Genomic DNA, 17,326 nt, shown 5'->3' with positions numbered 1-17,326 from the left:
TCCCGCAAGTGCTACGTAGCCGCCCTCAAAGGAAAGGCCAAGGTAGCTGACGACCTCGAGCTAGGACGACCTGCAAAGCAATTTGCGGAGCAAGCTACACCTACCGAGGAGACCATCCCCATCCCGGCTTCAACAGAAGACCCAGCTTGGGTACTTCAGATCGGCGCTTCCATTGAGGAGCCCCTACGGTCTCAACTGGTAAGCTTCTTACTCAAAAATTTAGATGTTTTTGCATGGTCAGCAGCAGAAATGCCCAGCATAGACCGCAGCATTATCACTCATAGACTTAATACTGATCCTGTAGTTAGGCCCGTTAGACAAAAACGCAACCTAGCCCCAGAGCGATGGAGGGCAGTCGACAAGGAGGTTGGGAAACTCCTTGCAGCTGATTTTATCAGGGAAGTCCATTACCCGAGCTGGGTGGCCAACCCCGTTCTGGTGAAAAAGGCTAACGGTAAGTGGCGCATGTGCGTCAACTACACCAACCTGAACCGAGCTTGCCCAAAGGACTGCTTCCCCCTTCCCAGGATCGACCGTCTAGTGGACGCGACCTCGGGGCACGAGTTGCTGAGCTTCTTGGACGCCTAATCGGGCTATAACCAAATCAAAATGGACCCAACTGATGAGGAGAAAACTGCCTTCATAACCGAGTTCGGCCTGTACTGATACAAGGTCATGCCCTTTGGGCTGAAGAACGCTAAGGATACTTTCCAAAGACTTGTAAATAAGCTGTTTAAGCCACTTGTTGGCAAAAAAGTAGAATGTTATGTAGACGACATGGTCGTGAAAACCCGATTTTCACATGAATTAATACAAGATTTACACCCAGTCTTTGAAATCTTGCATAGATTTAATATGAAGTTAAATCCGAATAAGTGTGTCTTCGGTGTCACCTCAGGTAAATTCCTAGGGTACATCGTTAACCGACAAGGCATTGAGGCCAACCCGGACAAAATCAAAGTCATCCTAGAAATGAGACCACCCCAAAAGTTAAAAGAGGTTCAGAAGTTGAACGGCCGACTAGCCATAAAAAACAAAGGTTTTGAATGGACTGAAGTGTGCCAGCTCGCGTTTGACGAGCTCAAAAGGCACCTGGCCAGCATCCCCGTCTTAACCCAACCCAAAGAGGGTGATGTTTTAGAACTGTACCTCTCGGCAAGTGACGAGGTGGTTAGCTTGGTACTAATAAGAAAAGTAGATCGGGTCCAACGACCCATCTATTATGTTAGTAAATTGTTGCAGGGAGCATAAACGAGGTATCCCGAGATAGAGAAGTTAGCTTATGCACTAGTGATAGCAGCCCGAAAGCTCCGCCCGTACTTCCAAGCTCACACCATCGTTGTCCTTACCAACAAACCTCTGTGGCAAGTCTTGCTCAAGCCCGAGGTCTCAGGAAGGCTAACAAGGTGGGCCATCGAGCTCAGCGAGTACGAACTCCAGTATAAACCGCGAACTGCTATCAAGGTCCAAGCCTTAGCAGATTTCATTGCGGAGTGTACCTTCAGTTCTGAGGTCCCTAGGCCGGTGGAACAAGAGGCCCCCAGTGTGGGTGAGCCCGGGATTCCCGGGCTGGTTGAACTCGAGCCCCGTGAAGTACCCTGGATCCTTCACGTAGATGGCTCGTCAAACCGGCAGGGCAGCGGAGTTGGGATCGTTCTGTGTGGGCCAAGTGGTGTGAAACTGGAGTATGCATTACGCTGTGACTTTGCGACATCCAACAACGAAGCAGAGTACGAGGCACTGATAGCCGGGCTGGACCTGGCAAGGGAAGTGAAAGCCAAGCACGCCGTTGTCTGTAGTGACTCCCAGCTCGTGGTAAATCAGGTTATGGGTGAGTACAAAGCCCGCGAGCCAACAATTGTTGCATACTTAGCCAAACTAAGAGGGGCTATGCTCAACTTCCGGTCATACTTCATCCAGCAAATCCTAAGATCAAAGAATGCCGAGGGCAACGCCCTATCCCGTTTAGCCAGCATTGGCGATAACACCATGAGGACCGTGTATATAGAGGACTTGCCTCGGCCTAGCATTCTCATGGGGGCAGAGGAGGTAGCTCCCGTCATTCAAGCAGAGCCAAGCTGGATTGATCCGCTCACGAGCTTCCTGCTACATGGGACCCTCCCTGCAGATCGTAATATCGCCGGGAGGGTAGAGCGCCAGGGAGCCAAATACGTCATGATAGACGGACGACTGTACCGAAGATCCTACACGCTCCCCTACCTACGCTGCCTGCGACCCTCGGAAACTGAGCTCATCCTCCGCGATACTCATGAAGGCCTGTGCGGCGGACACTTGGGGGGCAGGTCCCTCGCTCAGAAAGCACTACGACAGGGGTATTATTGACCAACGATGAAAGCAGATGCAACCGAGCTTGTCAAAAAATGCGACAAGTGTCAGAAGCACGCCAACATCCACCACCGGCCTGCTGCCAACCTAAAATACCTCACTAGACCATGGCCATTTGCACAATGGGGGATTGACCTACTCGGGCCATTCCAAACAGCAACAGGACAGAGGAGGTTCCTAGTAGTGGCAGTGGACTATTTCACAAAGTGGGTCGAAGCTGAACCTCTCACAACAATTACGGCTCGGAACGTGCAGAACTTCTTTTGGAAGAACATAGTGTGTCGCTTCGGATTACCTCGGGTACTGATCTCCGACAATGGTAAGCAGTTCGAAGACATCAAGTTCCAAAACTGGTGGCAAGACATGGGAATTCAGCAGTACTTCACCTCGGTGGCACACCCTCAAGCAAATGGCCAAACGGAAGTTACGAACAGGGTTATCCTTCGAGGACTAAAAGCGCGCCTGGACCGAACTAAGGAACCGTGGACGGACAAGCTGCCCAGTATACTATGGGCTTCCCGTACCACGTAAAAGACTGCCACAGGAGAAACCCCCTTTAACTTTACATACGGCACCGAAAGCAGTCATTCCAGCCGAGATTGAAGTCCCTTCACTGCGATTAGAAGCTTATGAGGACAAAGCAAATGAAGATGAGCTACGTACCAACCTCGACCTACTTGACGAAGTACGGGACCTCACATACATCAGGACCGCGACCTACCAACAAAGGGTAGCTCGGTATTATAACGCCAGGGTCAAAAAGCGGACTCTCCGCCTTGGCGACCTGGTTCTCCGTAAGGTTATGGTGCCTGAGGCAGGCGTTGGAAATCTCGGTTCGAACTGGGAAGGACCCTACCGAGTAAAGCGAGTACTCAGGGAAGGAACATACGAGCTCAAAACCCTAGAAGGGAAACAAGTACCTCGGGCATGGAATATTGTCAACCTAAGACAGTATTACGTATGAGTAACGGAGTAAACCGCGGGTCACTCTCAGGGCTCAAGTAGCCACCTCTATGACGCGAATGAACTTAAAGGGTTGAAACGCCGAACTAACCAAGGAGCTCAACACCATAGCACACTGCACCGAGGGCGTGGGCAGACCAGTAGACCCTATGGCGCTAAGCCCACCTTGGTGTACGTCACAAGGCAGTTCAGGCATACGCCTTACTATGTTAATCACCTCAGTGTACGTCACAAGGCAGTTCAAGCATACGCCTTACTATGTTAATCACCTCAGTGCACGTCACAAGGCAGTTTAGGCATACGCCTTACTATGCCTTACTATGTTAATCACCTCAGTACACGCCATAAGGCAGTTTGGGCATGCACCCTACTATGCCCTACTACGTCAAACCACTCCCCGCACACAACCATGATAAGGTCGGATAAAGCAGTACTTAGAAAGATCACTTGGAAAAGGGTCAATTTCATTAACAGATAAAGTTTGTACAACGAGTTCAACAGAAAAGAAAAACAACCAAGTACGAGGACTGAGCTCGCTGGCTCGAAGTACAAAGGTAATTACTTCGGGGGCTCTCCACCCCCGCGTGAGACCTCTTTAGGAGCTTCGGGCTGGTCAGGGGTTTCTTCGTCACCACCCTCCTCTCTGAGTCCAGGTCCTCCGCTACTTGACGAGCTATCTCGCCCGTGATTCGTGAGGTGGTGATGGCGCTTGTATCGAGCTCGGGGTACGTATGCCTTATTAGCCACCTGCTGAGCTTGAACCCCTTGCGATAGGCCTCCCCCAGAACGACATCAAACTTATCAGACTGGATGTAGTCAACGACGGCTTTGGCCTTCGTCTCCTCTATCGTCTGAGTGAAGATCTTAGTCTTCTCTGCGATGTCCGCCTTGAGGTACTCCACCTCGTGCAGAAGAACCTTCTTATTTTCCTTAAGCCCTTCCGCCTTTGCTCTAAGGGCATCCAGCTCGCCTTTCAGCACGGCCTTCTCGCGTGTCAACTCAACTTTAAGGGCCTCCGTCTCGCCCCTCAGCTCGTTATTCCCACGGGCCAGCTCGTCCTTCTCCGTCGTAAGCACCGTGATGACGCCCCTCTGGGCCATGGCACTGCTCTCCAACCGATGGATCTGCTCACGAGCTATCCTTAGTTTGGTATGGGGAGAGCGGGAAGACTCCTCGGCAGTCAAATCCCGCTTTAGGTTCCTCTCGAACTAAAGGGTAAGGGCATGCAAGGCGAAGTTCGCCTGACAAAGAAGATAGTTAGTACCGAAGAAGCACAAATACAAAAGGTAAAGAAAAGGGAAGGAAACTTACCACCATAGTGTGGGTGGCAGCCCGGGCTCCAAGCTGAGCAGGGTTGAGCATATCGGCCCAAACCAAAATCTCCTCGGAGTAAGTGGCTCCCTTGCTCTTTCGAAGACCGCATTGGGGGAGCAGGATGCTTTGGCCCCCATCTGGGCTCCCCGAACTGGAGATAGCCGTCTCGGCTGTGTGAATGGGCTCGGCGGAGACTCCAGCTACAACGTTAGAAACTCCGGTGGCAACCTCAGCCTCGGCTGCCGACCTCACAACGGCCTCAGCCAAGGCCTCAGTCTCCCTAGGCGGTAGAGACTCCTCCAATTCGATGATCGAAGGAGCCCTAGGGAGCTCGGGCTTAGAGACTGGAGCCGGTGGAAGCTGGGGCTCAGGAGTGGGGGCAGACAGTGACTCGATACGAGCTCTCTTGGCAGCCCGCTTATTCCTCCCCTTCATATGCTTAAAGAGCCGGTCTCCCTTGAGTTTGTCTACCTCCATAAGACCTGCAAAAGAGTTCGACATTAGTATTCGAGTAAAAGAAGGAAAAGAAGAGCAGACCAAACAACTAAGGTACTAACTACCTACCCGGGCTCAAGCCAGCCTGGAAGAGCATACCCTCTTTGATATAATCTCTGAAATCGCAGCCGACCTCAGCCCACGACTGGAATGCCTCCTTGGTCTTCCTGTCGAGTATGACGCCAGGGTCTTGGATAGCCACCCTCTAATGAGTAGGGAAGGGCCACCCCATGGGATTCCGGACTACGAAGTAGTCCTATTTCCAGGCCGGGACCTTACTAGGAAGCTTGTGCATTAGCTTAAAGCCCGGGCGGGAGGACAAGTAGTAGGCCCTCCTGTGCTCGGGAGGAACACGCAAATCGCTCTTCTTGATGGTGAGGATGGAGCAAAGTATGTCCAAGTTAAGGGGCATTACATACTCATAACAAAGAGAGATGGTCCCGACCACGTTACGGACCGAGTTCGGGTGAAGCTGGTCTATCATAACGTTGAAGTGTTTCAGGACCTCCACTAAGAGTGGGTGGAAGGGAAGGCGTAGCCCGGATATGAGCTGCTCTCGGAAGATCACAACCTCATAAGGGTCGTGCTCCCACGGGAAGTTCCCCGCAGGTAAACTGTAGGTGTACTCCCTTGGCAAGTTATATTGCCGAATGAGTTGGCGGAGCCTCTCCAAGGTCATGTTGGAGGGGCCAAACCTATATGGCATCCGAACTTGGTGAGAGGTAGATGCCTGGTGACCCGAGGCCTCCCGCGCCTTGAGAGACCGGACTTCAGTTGGGTTCCTTGAGCCGAGGTACCCACCTCGGGCACCTCGGGCTCATCTAAAAGGCTATCAAAAGAAGAAGACATACTTGAAACTAAGGAAGAGCTAGGGTGACTCACCAAAGAAAAATAAGACCGGACTGGAAAGGAACTAACCCGAGCTGAAGGCTTTGAACGCGAGCTCAAGACTACAGCTGAATGTTTTTGGCGAAGGAAAATGACCAAGACCCCCACTATTTATAGCCACTGTCCGTGGGCATCAACGGTTGAGATCGAAGCAATCTGACTGCCCTCATGAAAACTGGCTACGTGATTTTCGAGGCAAAATCAGTGTAGCGCGTTTTTTGACGTCCGCGGAGCCCATAAGTCGCGTGACATCCGCGCGTAGACCGTACGCGACCTGAGTTGCGCCTGACAGAACCGAGCAGAAGACCGGTCCAACCCATGAGCTGGCAGACAAGAAAGTTTGAACTCTGAGCCAAATCCACCCGGCAGACTGCGGACTCCCCGCACTAGGTCAACACCCCTAGCACGGGGAGTGGGGGGCAATTGATGTAGGGTGATTTGGCCCGACCTTGTAGCGCAAGGACACGTGGATACGATCTGGCATAAGTGACAACTCAGCATGACAGCCTGGCCGCTACTTGGCGCAGCAAGCTCGCCGAAGCCCAGTCAAACAACTCATCGGGTGTAACAGCTCGTCAAGAAGCCAGGCCCCCCTCGCCCCAAACCTGAGGATGGAGCACCCCGAGCTCCCCCATGCAAAGGGGACCCGAGCTCCTCCTAAGGGACTACGAGCTCTCCCTTCCTAAGAAGGAAGCACCACAACTTTTGGCTAAGTGTCCTGAGGGAGAAACACCTCAGGACAACACCATCAAGACACATGCTCGTACTTGCTTAAGGCTCGCCCCCAATACGGGCACCTCGGGGCCTCGGTGCAAGGCAGACTTGCCCCAGGTGGTTCGGTGGACGGTAGCTCGGCATACTGAAGGGAGATCTGCTTGACATCCATACCTGCCGGATCTGGTGGCAGTGCTTGAATCCCTTGTCAGGCGGCGTTCTGCCTGCCGTCTCTAAAAGGCATGGCACGCCTGACGTTCGTGCCCTACAGTAGCAGCCAGTAGTGGCAGCCTGCACCTGCCACCTATGCCTAGTCAATAACAGCTAGGGCAGTGATGGTTACGCCTGATGTGATCGAGCTCCGGTATAAAAGGACCCTGACCCTCAAGAAGAACAGGTATTGAAGCTTAAGCACTTTCAACACTCTTACCTTCTGTTCTTCCTTTGAGATTTCTCCAGTTCTAACTTAGTTATCGGAGTGTTCCCACCGAAAGAACTCCCCGAGAATCTTTCACCTTCTTCTCCCTCTCAGGTGCCGCCCGTCCGTGCTAGAAACCAAGTCACAGCCAGATAGGAGTGCCCAGATTGTGAGCATCAATAAGATCCGACGGGAGAGGAGATGCCGTGGTCTGAGTTTAGGTCGATAGGAGTGAGAGACAGAGATTCGAACTTGAAAGATTGAGACTGGCTTTTTTTGGGTGAAATGGGAGTTAACGGCCGTTTCATTAGCTCCGCACGAGACTGAGATGTATACGTGTGGGAAGACACGCGGCAACTTCTAATGGTGTGTGACGATTTTGGGGCGCAAGTCGGTAGGGCAGATTCGAACCCGGCAAATTCCTCAGGTGAGCCATATGGTGTTGGTGGACCTACCTCTCTCCCACTTCACAGTCTTCACCCTTGAACTTGATATGAGGTTTGGAAATCTGTTAGGACGGTAGTTGGTGTATCATCGATTCCCATCCTATCAAAGACTGGGCTTGTAAAAGAAGCATCATAGCTATTTCGTCGTTTCCTAGTCCGTATAGGAAGGAGTAACACTGATTAAATGATTTACCGTACTTCAGAGTTCAGACTTCAGAATTCAGATGCATTTAAAAGTTTCTTTCCTTTTAGTGGCTCATACTTATCTGAAACCATTAAACTCCGATTTTGTTTGAACGGGCTTTGCACCGACTGAATCCCATTTCGCTCGCTCAATAAATGGTGACAGTCGGGTAGTTGAGAATTGAGATGGGGAGGAGAGGCAGAGTCATACCCCTTTTTACCCACCGCTTCCAGTCCGTTGTTCATTCTTCTCAGATCTCTCATGTACATGGGTTCTCTTCTCGATCTCTTATTGGCAGCTCTTCTCCTTGCTACAGCCATCGGAGAAACGCGAGGTGATGCCTTGGTCACGGGCACCGTCTTTTGCGATCAATGCAGAGACGGGGAGAGAAGTCTCTTTGATTACCCACTCTCCGGTGATTCACCATTTTCTTCTCTCTCTCTCTTTCTTTTTACTGTATGTATTTAAGATAAGATACTCATTTTCTTTATTTGTGCGTTACGATCTGCAGGGGTGAAGGTTACGGTGGTGTGTGGGGGAAGCAACGGGCCGGCGATGATGTGGAAGGAGGACACGACAAATTGGTTCGGAAGCTATGCCATGAAATTCGAGGGCAGCCCGGACTTGAGCGGTTGCTACGCCAAGGTGTCGAACAGCGGTCAGGATGCGCCTACAGACTGTGGGGCATCGGCGGGGCCTCCCCAGAGTCTAACGCTCATGTTCAAGCTGTTTAACATGGAGCTTTATACCGTGGACCCATTACTTTCTCAGCCTGCCCAACCCATGTTCTTTTGCCCAACATCCGCCAAGCCTGTACCTCCACCTCCACCGCTGGTGGTAAACCCACCACCACCCAGTCCTCCATCGGTCAGGTTCCCTCCAATGCCGCCAGTCCCCTCCTTGGAAGCTTCCGCTTGTCCCTCCCGGTAAGTTTATTTTGCTAGGAATTTGTGATCAGTAAGCCGTGATCTCCCCCCAAGGCCCAAGCTATTTAAATGACTTTTGTTTTTCTGACCAAACGGATGTAATTTGCCAGGAGTTGGGTGATGCCTCAATACCGGTGTTACTGGAAGGTGGTGGGACCAGACACAAGAGTGGCCGTTGCTTTCGGACTGATCGCAGCAAGGAAGTATGGGACGGAGATGACCCTGTGGGATGGGCTTCAAGGGAGGGGGCAGCTGTACAGAACCCTTCTGAGAGAAGCGACCACCGCACTTCTCAATTCCTATAACAGCATTAGGTTTACGTACGATACACTTAGCGTGATCTTGCACATGAACTGGGCCTTGATGGGCTCTCCTCAACAGGCCCTTCAAACAGCATTAAGGTTTAAGAGGGCTAACTCTGGCTTTGGCAGGGTTCCCTGCGATTTCACCCCATGCAAGTACTAAGTAGTAGTGAATCATCATCATCATCTGGTGCATTTCCTTTTTTTTTTTTTTACATTACAACTATTCTTCACTGTCATTCAGTTGTTCTTGTGATGGTTATAGATCGTGGATTATGAGATGTAATTTAGGAAGAAATGTAAGAAGGATTGTGGTATCTAAATTCTTCACTTCAGTCCAAAATCATTTGGTGAAGAAGCTTTAAATGGGCTTGCTTGAAAAGCAGAGGGTAATAGCATATATAGGCAATTTTTGGGGTTTAATATCAATAAAAGTAATATATTTAAAAAAATTTCAAAAATAGGTTATTTTTTTTTTAAATAATATCAATAAAGGACAAAAATACTATTCATAAACCATTTGGGCTGTTCATGGGTCGGGTTGGGTCGGTTTATTGAGATTTTTTCAACCGACTCGACCTGGTTGGGTTACCTGAAATTGAAACCGAAACAAACCCTGTGTTAAGCAAAACCGACTTGGTCGGTTTGAATCGGGTTGGGTCGGTTTGGGTCGGTTTCGGCTTTAAGTTCAACCATGGTAATAAATTAGTAGATTGGAAAAAAAAGACTGAAATTTGATGTAAAAAAGGACACCTAATTCTATTAGAGAAAAAAGACTGAAATTGATAAAGGGGTGGACTAAGTTAGAATAGAAGTTATCAAGAAAATAAAAAGTCAAACTGTATTAGAGAAAGAAACTGAAATTTGTTATTTCAAAAAATAGGACACCTAATTCTAATTGTAATTGGCTGCCTATTTGGTGTAAAAGACCATAAAAACTAGGATCCTTTATTATTTTCTTTAAACTTTTCCAAAGAAATTCCTTGTCTAGTTGTCTTACAATACCTGCCATTAATGTCATTCTTAACTAGAAGATTAAAAATTAAGTTAAGTTGTAATTAGGATAGAGACAACTTAGTTAAGTAGGAACTAAATAGGTTGTAACTACTAACTACTAAGTTGGTTTGGTTTGGGTCGGTTTCGGTTTTCATATGTGAAAATCGAAATCGACCCAAACCATCGGTTTATGATTTTTTACAACCCGAAATCGACTGATGCTGAAGAAAACCCGGCCAACTCGGGTTGGGTCAATCCAGGTTGGTCGGATTGGGTCTTCTTACGAACAGCCCTAACCATTTGTTCACGAGAGCTGCTGCCCACCACGGCTGCCTATCACCTCTGCCTTCGGCAACGTTGTCAGAGGTGGTTGGAGGCAGAGGTGGCGGCGGTGGCGCTGGTGGTTTCTCTGTCCAATGCTGCCACCTCCGGCCATCTCTGCCTCCACCTCTGGCAATGTTACCGGAGATGGGTGGAGACAGAGGTGGCGGCAGCGGAGGGTAGAGGAATGACCACCAGCGCCACCTCTGCCTTTATATGCTAGAGACCCTTTAGCTTTTCATGTTTGCAATTGAAATAAACTATTTTGATTTTTGAATAAAAAAGCTGATGACCAGCCAAAAACTAAGTGGGTCTTTGGCATCGGAGCGTTTCACAAACGTTCCATTTTTGCTAATGTATCCGTTGATGCCTCATCAGCAATTAAACAGAATCGGTAAGAAAACCATATCTGCAATGATCGGTTTGGGATTCAGGAAAAGAGGAATTTCTTAAATTGTCAAATTGATGTTTTTTGAATCACCAAGGTGATGTGGCACATTGAAATTTGAAAATTTTCTGAGATGCCATAGAGTTTTCATTATAAATATATTATAATATTAAGCCAAATGACTTTAAATTCCCAGTCAGCCTGCATCTTGTTCTTTTTTTGTGTTTTTGTGTTTTTTTAAGTGAAATGAATCACTTGTGAAACAATCTAGTGCCAAATACTCACTAAAAAATCATTTTCCTTCTTCAAAACGTGGCTTTTCCAAATGTCTTTTTAGGCTAAAAATCACTTAGGCCTTGGTTTATCTTTTCTTTTCTTTTCGAAAGATTCATTATATTAAGCAAAAGAGAAAGAAACAAGGTCTTCCACTTTAGGTATCCCATCTTGATAGTCATTTAGAATAAAAGATGATTGATTGTGGGGTCTTCGCTAGTTGGGATACCTTGTGGGCTAAGCAGTTATATTTTCTATTTACATAATCAAAAAACACAAGTCTATAATCTGAAACTAGTAAATTTATCTTCGACAAAAGCCAATGGTAGGAGCAGGGTAGTATAGTTTTCTAATTGAGTGCTTCAATAACTTGCTGAGCATTCGAATAAATACAGACTTCATTGATTCCCCATTGAGAGATTTCTGATAATGCCTGCAAAATAGCATATAATTTAGCCTGCAAGACCGATGCAATATGGTTTGTTCTCCTTCCAATTATTCGAATGTAGGATAAGTTTTTGGAAAGAAATACAACACCATAGGAGTATAGGGAGTTTGAAATTTTACCAGCATCAATAAAAATAATAAGATCTACAGAATGGGATATGTTAAGGGTGATTTTGTCCATTAAGTGCAGAGCTCTGTGGAGATCCTTATCAATTTGTTACTTAGCTGTATGATAAGAGTAATTAATTTGAATGAGGATGGGGGATGAATGAGTCTTTTGTTAAAGATCATTTCATTTCTTGCATACCAGATGTAGTAGGAGGTTGTCGCTATCCAGCTGAAAATATTCATAAATAATGAGTGATCTGGAATTTGCTTATACAAATTTTTAATACAGCTACTCCAAGAGCCCGGATAAAGATTATGAAATTGGATATTCCAAGGATTTGCAAATAAAATTGCTTGAGTGAAGGTACAATCCATGAATAGGTGATCTAGATTTTCAATTTGTAATTCACACATAGAGCATGTTTTTAGATGATTATCATGAAAGATTTTATCTTTAACAGGGATGAAATTATTCAAAATTCTCCAAAAGAATAGTTGAAACCAAGGGTACAGTTTTAAGTTTCCAAAGTTTTTTAAAACAAAAAGATAGGTCAAGGTCTACTTAGGTATCCGGTGTTATTTGGATTTTTTTGTAACTTTCTTTTACTGTGAATTTGCCTAAGTTATGGTAGATCCAGACCCAAGAATTGGGATAGGAGTGAGAAAATGGGAGTATTTAAAAATCTTAAGGCTTCTTCAGTACCAAAAAAAGAATGTATAATGTCCTGATTCCATTGACCCTGGTGTATAAGCTGATCTATGTTGATACTTTTAAGATGAAGGCTAACGGGAAAGCTATCCAGAAAAACTGATTCCGATCTTGTATCCAAGGCCTTTGAAAGATTGGAAAGTTTGAATTTTCTTTAACTATGGCTCCGCCTTCAGAATTGAGTTCTATTAATGTTGGTGCCATGGATTTTCCAGAAGAAGGAGCTTGAAGTTGTAATGGAGTGGGGGAATAAATTTGACTGTTTTAGATACTTTTATTTCCAAAGTTGGGCCCATATTTATCTTGCTCATTCAGAAATCTCCAAGCTGTCTTTTTAAGAAGGGTTTTGTTAGTTAATTGTAGATTTCTGAATCCTAACCACCCTTCCTGGATTTTAGGTAGCATTAAGGTATTCTAGGAACACCGGCGGAAAGGGTGAGGTTTAGATTGAGAGGTTCCCCACCAGAAGTTCTTAATTATTTTTTTCATTTGATTCATGGTTTTTTGGGGGAACTTTACTAAAGTCATGGCACGAACTGGAACGGAATGATGAACATATTGAATTAGTACTTGTTTACCTACCTGACTTATAGCCGAAACCCTCTAGGAATTGAGTTTTGATTTTAAGTTATCTAGGATAAAGGCTAATTTAGAGTGTTTATTTCTATTCCAGAAGATGGGAAGTCCTAGATATTTGGAATCTTTATGTAATGGCTTAATTTTAAGTTGTTTCGAAATTAACCTTTGAAGTCTGGGATGAATGTTTTTACTACAGTAAATTCTAGATTTTTCCATATTCACTAATTGACTTGAAAGGGATTGAAAATTGTTGATTATTTGTATCAGATTACCAATTTCTGCTCTATGGGCTCTGATGAAAATCATAACATCATCTACAAAGAAAATATGGGAAATTTTTGGAGAGGATCGGGAAATGGGGATACCTTGAAGTTTTCCTTCTTGTTTGGCTTGGTGAATGAGTCTTGACAGCCCTTTCATTGCTAGTATGAGAAGATAAGGAGACAAAGGATCTCCTTGTCTCAAACCCCTAGAAGGATGAAAATGACCTTCTAAAGTTCCATTAATGAGGACTGAATAAGAAATAGTTGAGATACATTCTTTGATTAGCTGGTAGAAATTTGGGGTAAGACCCAAGAAATTTGGGGTCAAACCCCTAGGAATAAAAGCTGCTTGGTTTGGGGAGATACATTTGTCTAAGACTTTACGAAGCCTACCAGGTATAACTTTAGCAATTATTTTATAGGTGACGTTGCATAGACCGGTAGGTCTAAAGTCCTGGACTTTAGTGCAGTCCACTTTTTTTGGGAGGAGACAGATAAAGGTATGGTTTAGCTTTTTTAGAATTTTTTTATTCTGGAAAAATTCTTGTACTAAAAGAACTAAATCCGGTCCCATCAGACCCCAGAATTCCTTAAAAACGAGGGCAAGCATATACCATCGGGACCTGGGGATTTTAGACTCCCAATACTAAAAGGGACTTTTTTAATCTCCTCAGCAGAAGGAATAGTTGTGAGCATGCTATTTTCTTCCTCCGAAATTATTGGGGTAAATAGATTTGATATTTCTTCTAACTCTTCATGAGTTTGGGAGGAGTAAAGATTAGATAAGTAATCAAGAAAAACTCTAGTGATGTCAGTATGGTCAGTTTTCAAATTATTTTGTTTGTCTTTAATTCCTTCTATATAATTCCTTTTCCTTTTAAAGAGTGTACTCTTATGGAAGAAATTTGTGGTTTTGTCTCCCAGTTGCAACCAAGTTTGACAAGAGAAGTTTGTCTCCAAAAGCTTTCCAGCTGAATGGTTGCATGATTTAACTCCTTATATAAATTATTCTCCTAATCAATGACTCCTGATTGTTCCAACTAAATTATTTGATCTTCTAAATTCTGGATTTCGATTATTGGTTCAATGAATTGGGATTTCCTCCAACTGATTAAATGTTTCTTTAGAGTATCTAATTTTTGAGTATTTCGATAGGCAATATGGCCATTAATTGAAATCTACCAACTATCCTCAATGATTTGCTTACATGAAGTTTCTAACAGCCACATCTCAAGGAATCTGAAAGGTTTGGGGTGGCTGAAGATTTTTGAGTTCAGATTCAAGAGGAAGGGGTGGCGATCTGAGCGCCATTTAGAACCTAAAGATAGGGTTGCATGAGGAAAGATAGATAGCCAGTTAGGAGACATGACAGCTCTATCCAGGGTTCTTTGGATGTGTCCTATTGTTCTTTTGTTTGTCCACGAAATGCCTCCTTGTAAATTTAACTCAAGTAAATTGTGTTCAATTATCAAATTTCTGTATTGTTTGGAGGCTAATCTAGAGGAATTGTAAGAAGTTGAATGTTCTAAAGAGATTATAGAGGCAGCTTCATTGAAGTCCCCAATGAGCAGATGTGGATTATCTAAATTATGTAACTTTGAATTCAGATCTAACCAAAAATTACTTCTAAGGTGTTTCAAAGTAGGACCATAAATGAAAATAAAAAACCAACTACAGTTAGAAGAGTGAACTTTTAAGAAGACATACCTCGAAGTTGAAAGCTCAATAGTAACCAAAAAACAACTTTCCACATTATTGCTAATCCTCCGGCTCTTCCATCAGGATTAACAATGATAAAATTAGGATAACGTAATTTAGTAGTTAAAGAATTTATTTTAAATTTTGGAAATTTTGTCTCACACAAAAATATAAAGTCTGGGCTTAATCGGTGGACAAAGTCCCTTAACCCCTGAATTGCCTTGGGGCATCCTGCCCTACGGCAGTTCCAGCTTATAATAATCATTGATACAAGTGGGGCTGATAAGGGCCAGCCACCTCCACCCATAGAAAGTGAATCACTAGGGAGACAAAAGTAAAAATAGAGACTTACCGCTTCCTGATTCTCTGAAGCATTGAGATTCACAAAGTCACTGAAGATGGGACGACACCATGATCGTCGTAAGGTCTGCTTAGCTCTCAGCCATGGTCCTGGGTGATTCATGGGACGTTGGTTAAAAATCTGATCAAAGGAATGTCCTGAAGTGTTCGGGATGGGCTGAGAACATTGACGAAACAGATGACCAATTCTTCCACACACATAACAGGTCCTAGGGAGATCTTTGTAGAGGCGCTAGAAGCAGGCTATTGGAATCCATATTCCAGAGCTTGTAGAGGCCTTGAACTATGTCATCAAATTGATCAGTTAAACGGGGAAAGGGACGACATATAAGAGAAAGCTGCCAGTTTTTACCAATACCTGGAGGAATGAGGTGTTGGATGTTTACCACATCTACTCTAGCATTTCCGTTTCCCTGGAGCATTTGTTGGAATGCTTCATTGAGAGCTTCCGGATTCTCCATTGAGTAGAGGAAAGGGAGAAAGACTGGGAAGACTTAGATACTGGGAGAGGGAAAGACAGTAAGTGGAGAAGCGTTAGAATAGAGGAAGAACAGGCAAGAGAGTAAAGAGAATAAAAGAAACTAAAAAATATTAAGACTATTTATTTAGATTACTAAGTAACCCAAATACAGGCAACTAGAAAAGCAAACTATAGATGATTAGTTCAGATCTAACTAGAAAATTCAACAGAGATAATCTAACAAAAGCAAAACGGTAAACATAACTCCAATTTGCTGTAACTATGCATTAAAGATGACAGGTGGTGTAACAAAATAGCGAATTTATGACAGATCAATAGGAGATTTGAGATAAGTGTACTCCCTATAATTACTCAAATTGCTTGCAAAAGTTATAGTGCAACGTGTTAAAACGCCGACAGTGAAGCTTCACGCTGATTTTCGAAGTAGTGGCTATGTATAATCATTTACTTGGTTTTCTAAACCAGTCGCATTTTGAGTTGCTTTTACATCTTCTTTATCATCTTAGTTCGTTGGAGCGATTGTATACCGACGATAATCACCCTTTACTGAATCTACATGACTGGAATCATCTTCACGAAACTAACAAACTTTTCATCCGAAAAAATGAGTTCTTCTGCATCTTCAATTCCTCCCTATCCTTGATGATGTGGATGGAGCTCAGCTGATTGTGTATTGGAGCTATAATCTACCACTTTGGGTACTTGTAGTCGAAGAATCTGATTTGGGTAATATGTCTTTTCAGCTGATTGTGTATTGGAGCTCTAATCTACCACTTTGGGTACTTGTAGTTAAAGAATCTTATTTGCACTCTCAATTTAAGTTCCAACTTCAAACAACGCAGAATGTTCAGGCCTTGGTTTATCAAGAGGGCACTTACCTGGGTAAGTGCACCTACCAAGTTCTTTTTTGATAAATGTATCCATGTAAATGAGGCTTCTCAACTTGGCCTCACCCACTTTCCTGAGTAAGTGGTTAGTTATTCCAAATTTTGTCAATTTTACTCTTGGGCCCAAGTCCATGTTTTTTGGACTATATATGTTTAATGGGTATTTTTGACTGATTGTATTTTGAGAATTTACTCTTTACTTGGGAAATTCAATTTTCCTTTTCAATAACACTTCTCCACAGAGGGAAAGTCCGACTTCCCCCCTAATAAAATCCGGGAAAAGAATGAGGCCATAATATTTTGTGAGTAGAAAAATGTGTAAATAGGTTGTTATTGATCATTGAATCCTTTGCCATTAACCACCTAAGTTAGGAGTGAATACTGAATTGAACATGCCACTTAACACAAAATATAATATGGCAAATTGGCAATACGTGGAGCTTTTTTAAGACTTTCTTCTGTCAACCTTAGAACTTCACACATTCCATAGTTATTACTAAATGCAAATGCAATGGTAAGATGGTTTTCCTTGATTTAGAAAAAATTAAATTCAAAAATTTGGTTGAAAAAGCATCTTCATAAAATATGGAAAATTCCACAAAATATTAAAGTTGTCAACTTTATGCTGCCACGATATAAATAAGTCTTAAAAATTAAAGTTGCAGATTGATTAGCCAACGTAGGCCACTCATCATATCTCCACAATTTGGAGAGTTTAACTTCTAGAAGTGGAGTTTGTGCAACTTTTATTTTTGGATAATTATAATGAACCCCTATAGGTGACAAATACCCCATGAACTTTCATTTGCGACAAAGTCCC

At 44.4% G+C, this 17,326-nt stretch overlaps 1 protein-coding gene and 1 long non-coding RNA gene across 2 annotated transcripts; one reads left to right on the top strand and one right to left on the bottom strand.

Moving 5' to 3' along the window:
• The first annotated feature begins 7,868 nt into the window (after window positions 1-7,868).
• On the top strand, window positions 7,869-9,339 carry LOC104605556 (uncharacterized). Its single transcript, XM_010270375.3, has 3 exons — window positions 7,869-8,183; window positions 8,280-8,694; window positions 8,805-9,339. Exons 1-3 carry the CDS (start codon window positions 8,030-8,032, stop codon window positions 9,157-9,159), a joined length of 924 nt encoding a protein of 307 aa, XP_010268677.1. The 5' UTR covers window positions 7,869-8,029; the 3' UTR covers window positions 9,160-9,339.
• A 265-nt stretch (window positions 9,340-9,604) lies between these two features.
• On the bottom strand, window positions 9,605-16,238 carry LOC148803578 (uncharacterized). Its single transcript, XR_016081291.1, has 3 exons — window positions 15,497-16,238; window positions 15,131-15,421; window positions 9,605-11,407 (listed from the first exon to the last, which is right to left on the bottom strand). It is a non-coding gene; the product is annotated as an uncharacterized LOC148803578 (long non-coding RNA).
• Between the last annotated feature and the right edge of the window lie 1,088 nt (window positions 16,239-17,326).

The sequence above is a fragment of the Nelumbo nucifera genome, chromosome 1 (genome assembly GCF_055504915.1).
Source record: "Nelumbo nucifera cultivar China Antique chromosome 1, China Antique-T2T, whole genome shotgun sequence".
In the NCBI taxonomy this organism is placed as follows: domain Eukaryota; kingdom Viridiplantae; phylum Streptophyta; class Magnoliopsida; order Proteales; family Nelumbonaceae; genus Nelumbo; species Nelumbo nucifera.
The sequence above is the reverse complement of the archived record's forward strand: the minus strand, read 5'-3'. Positions and strand labels throughout refer to the sequence as shown.

Excerpts from the sequence above, each read along its gene's own strand:
- LOC104605556 (XM_010270375.3), top strand. The coding sequence starts at position 8,030 with ATGTACATGGGTTCTCTTCTCGATCTCTTATTGGCAGCTCTTCTCCTT. Across the intron at positions 8,184-8,279 it reads CTTTGATTACCCACTCTCCG|GGGTGAAGGTTACGGTGGTG; the intron begins GTGATTCACCAT and ends TACGATCTGCAG. Across the intron at positions 8,695-8,804 it reads GCTTCCGCTTGTCCCTCCCG|GAGTTGGGTGATGCCTCAAT; the intron begins GTAAGTTTATTT and ends GTAATTTGCCAG.